The sequence below is a fragment of the Morus notabilis genome, unplaced genomic scaffold (genome assembly GCF_000414095.1).
Source record: "Morus notabilis unplaced genomic scaffold, ASM41409v2 C11350696, whole genome shotgun sequence".
Taxonomy (NCBI): Eukaryota; Viridiplantae; Streptophyta; class Magnoliopsida; order Rosales; family Moraceae; genus Morus; species Morus notabilis.
Window position 1 is genome coordinate 1 of NW_010385881.1, and position 958 is coordinate 958.

The 958-nt window shown below is 47.1% G+C and overlaps 1 protein-coding gene across 1 annotated transcript; it reads left to right on the forward strand.

Moving 5' to 3' along the window:
* Positions 1-4: 4 nt before the first annotated feature.
* LOC112094976 (WEB family protein At1g12150-like) lies at positions 5-952 on the forward strand (the record flags this gene model as incomplete). The annotated part of the gene is made up of 1 exon (XM_024176670.1): positions 5-952. A coding segment is annotated over one exon (948 nt), but the record flags the coding sequence as incomplete, so codon positions are not given.
* Between the last annotated feature and the right edge of the window lie 6 nt (positions 953-958).

The following is a 958-nucleotide window of genomic DNA, read 5'->3' on the forward strand; positions in this document are numbered from 1 at the left end:
ACTCTCCGAGCTCGAAAGGGCTGATAGAACACTGCAGGATTTGACCACCAAGCTCAACACCGTGAACGAGTCCAAGCAATCCGCAATTGCAGCCATGGAAGCAGTTAAAGAACTCGCCATGAAGCTTGAAGTGGAGAAATCGAAGAAAGCAATCGGAACTGAAGCTTGGAAACGGGAGTTAGAACAGACGAGGAAGGAATACACAGCCACAGTTGCGGAACTCAATGCTTCAAAGCAAGAGCTGACTAAAATCAGGCAGGATTTCGACGCAGCATTGGAGGCCAAACTGGCTGCGTTCCAGCAGGCAGGAGAAGCGCAGCGTTCTGCAAACGCGAATGCAGAGAAGGTCAGTGAGATTTCGGGGCAAATCTCCGCAATGCGGGCCTCCATTGATCAGTTCAAGCTTGCCTCTCAGCAAGTCCAGGTAGAGCAGGCAAAGATTGCCGCGGAGAAAGAGGCGAGCCTGCAAGCTTACATAGCCGCTAAGGAAGAAGCAGAGAAGAAATTGGAGTCTCTGAAGAAGCAAGTTGATCCTGAAGTAACCAAAGATCTAGAGGCAAAGCTTGGAGAAGCAACTTCAGATGTTGAAGTTTTGCAAGAAAAGATGAGAAGAGCCCACGAATCGGAAATTGAGAAAGTGAGAGTTGTGACAATGGAGATCAATGAAGCCACAAAAACACTGCAAGGAGTTGCTGAAGAAGAAAGCTCTCTCAGAAGCTTGGTGGGATCGCTTAAGATGGAATTGGAGAGTGTGAAGAAGGAAATTGCAATGGAATTTTCTGCTGCTAATCAAAATGAGCAGAGATTCGCGTTACAGAAACTACTAGAAGAAACTGAAGGTGCAAGGCGGGAAGAACAGGAGATGAAGAGAAACGCCAATAGGCTGAAGCAAGAAGCGGAAGATTCAAGAGTTTTGGCAGAGGAAGCAGAGAAAAGGCTAAATATCATTCTGGTTGAA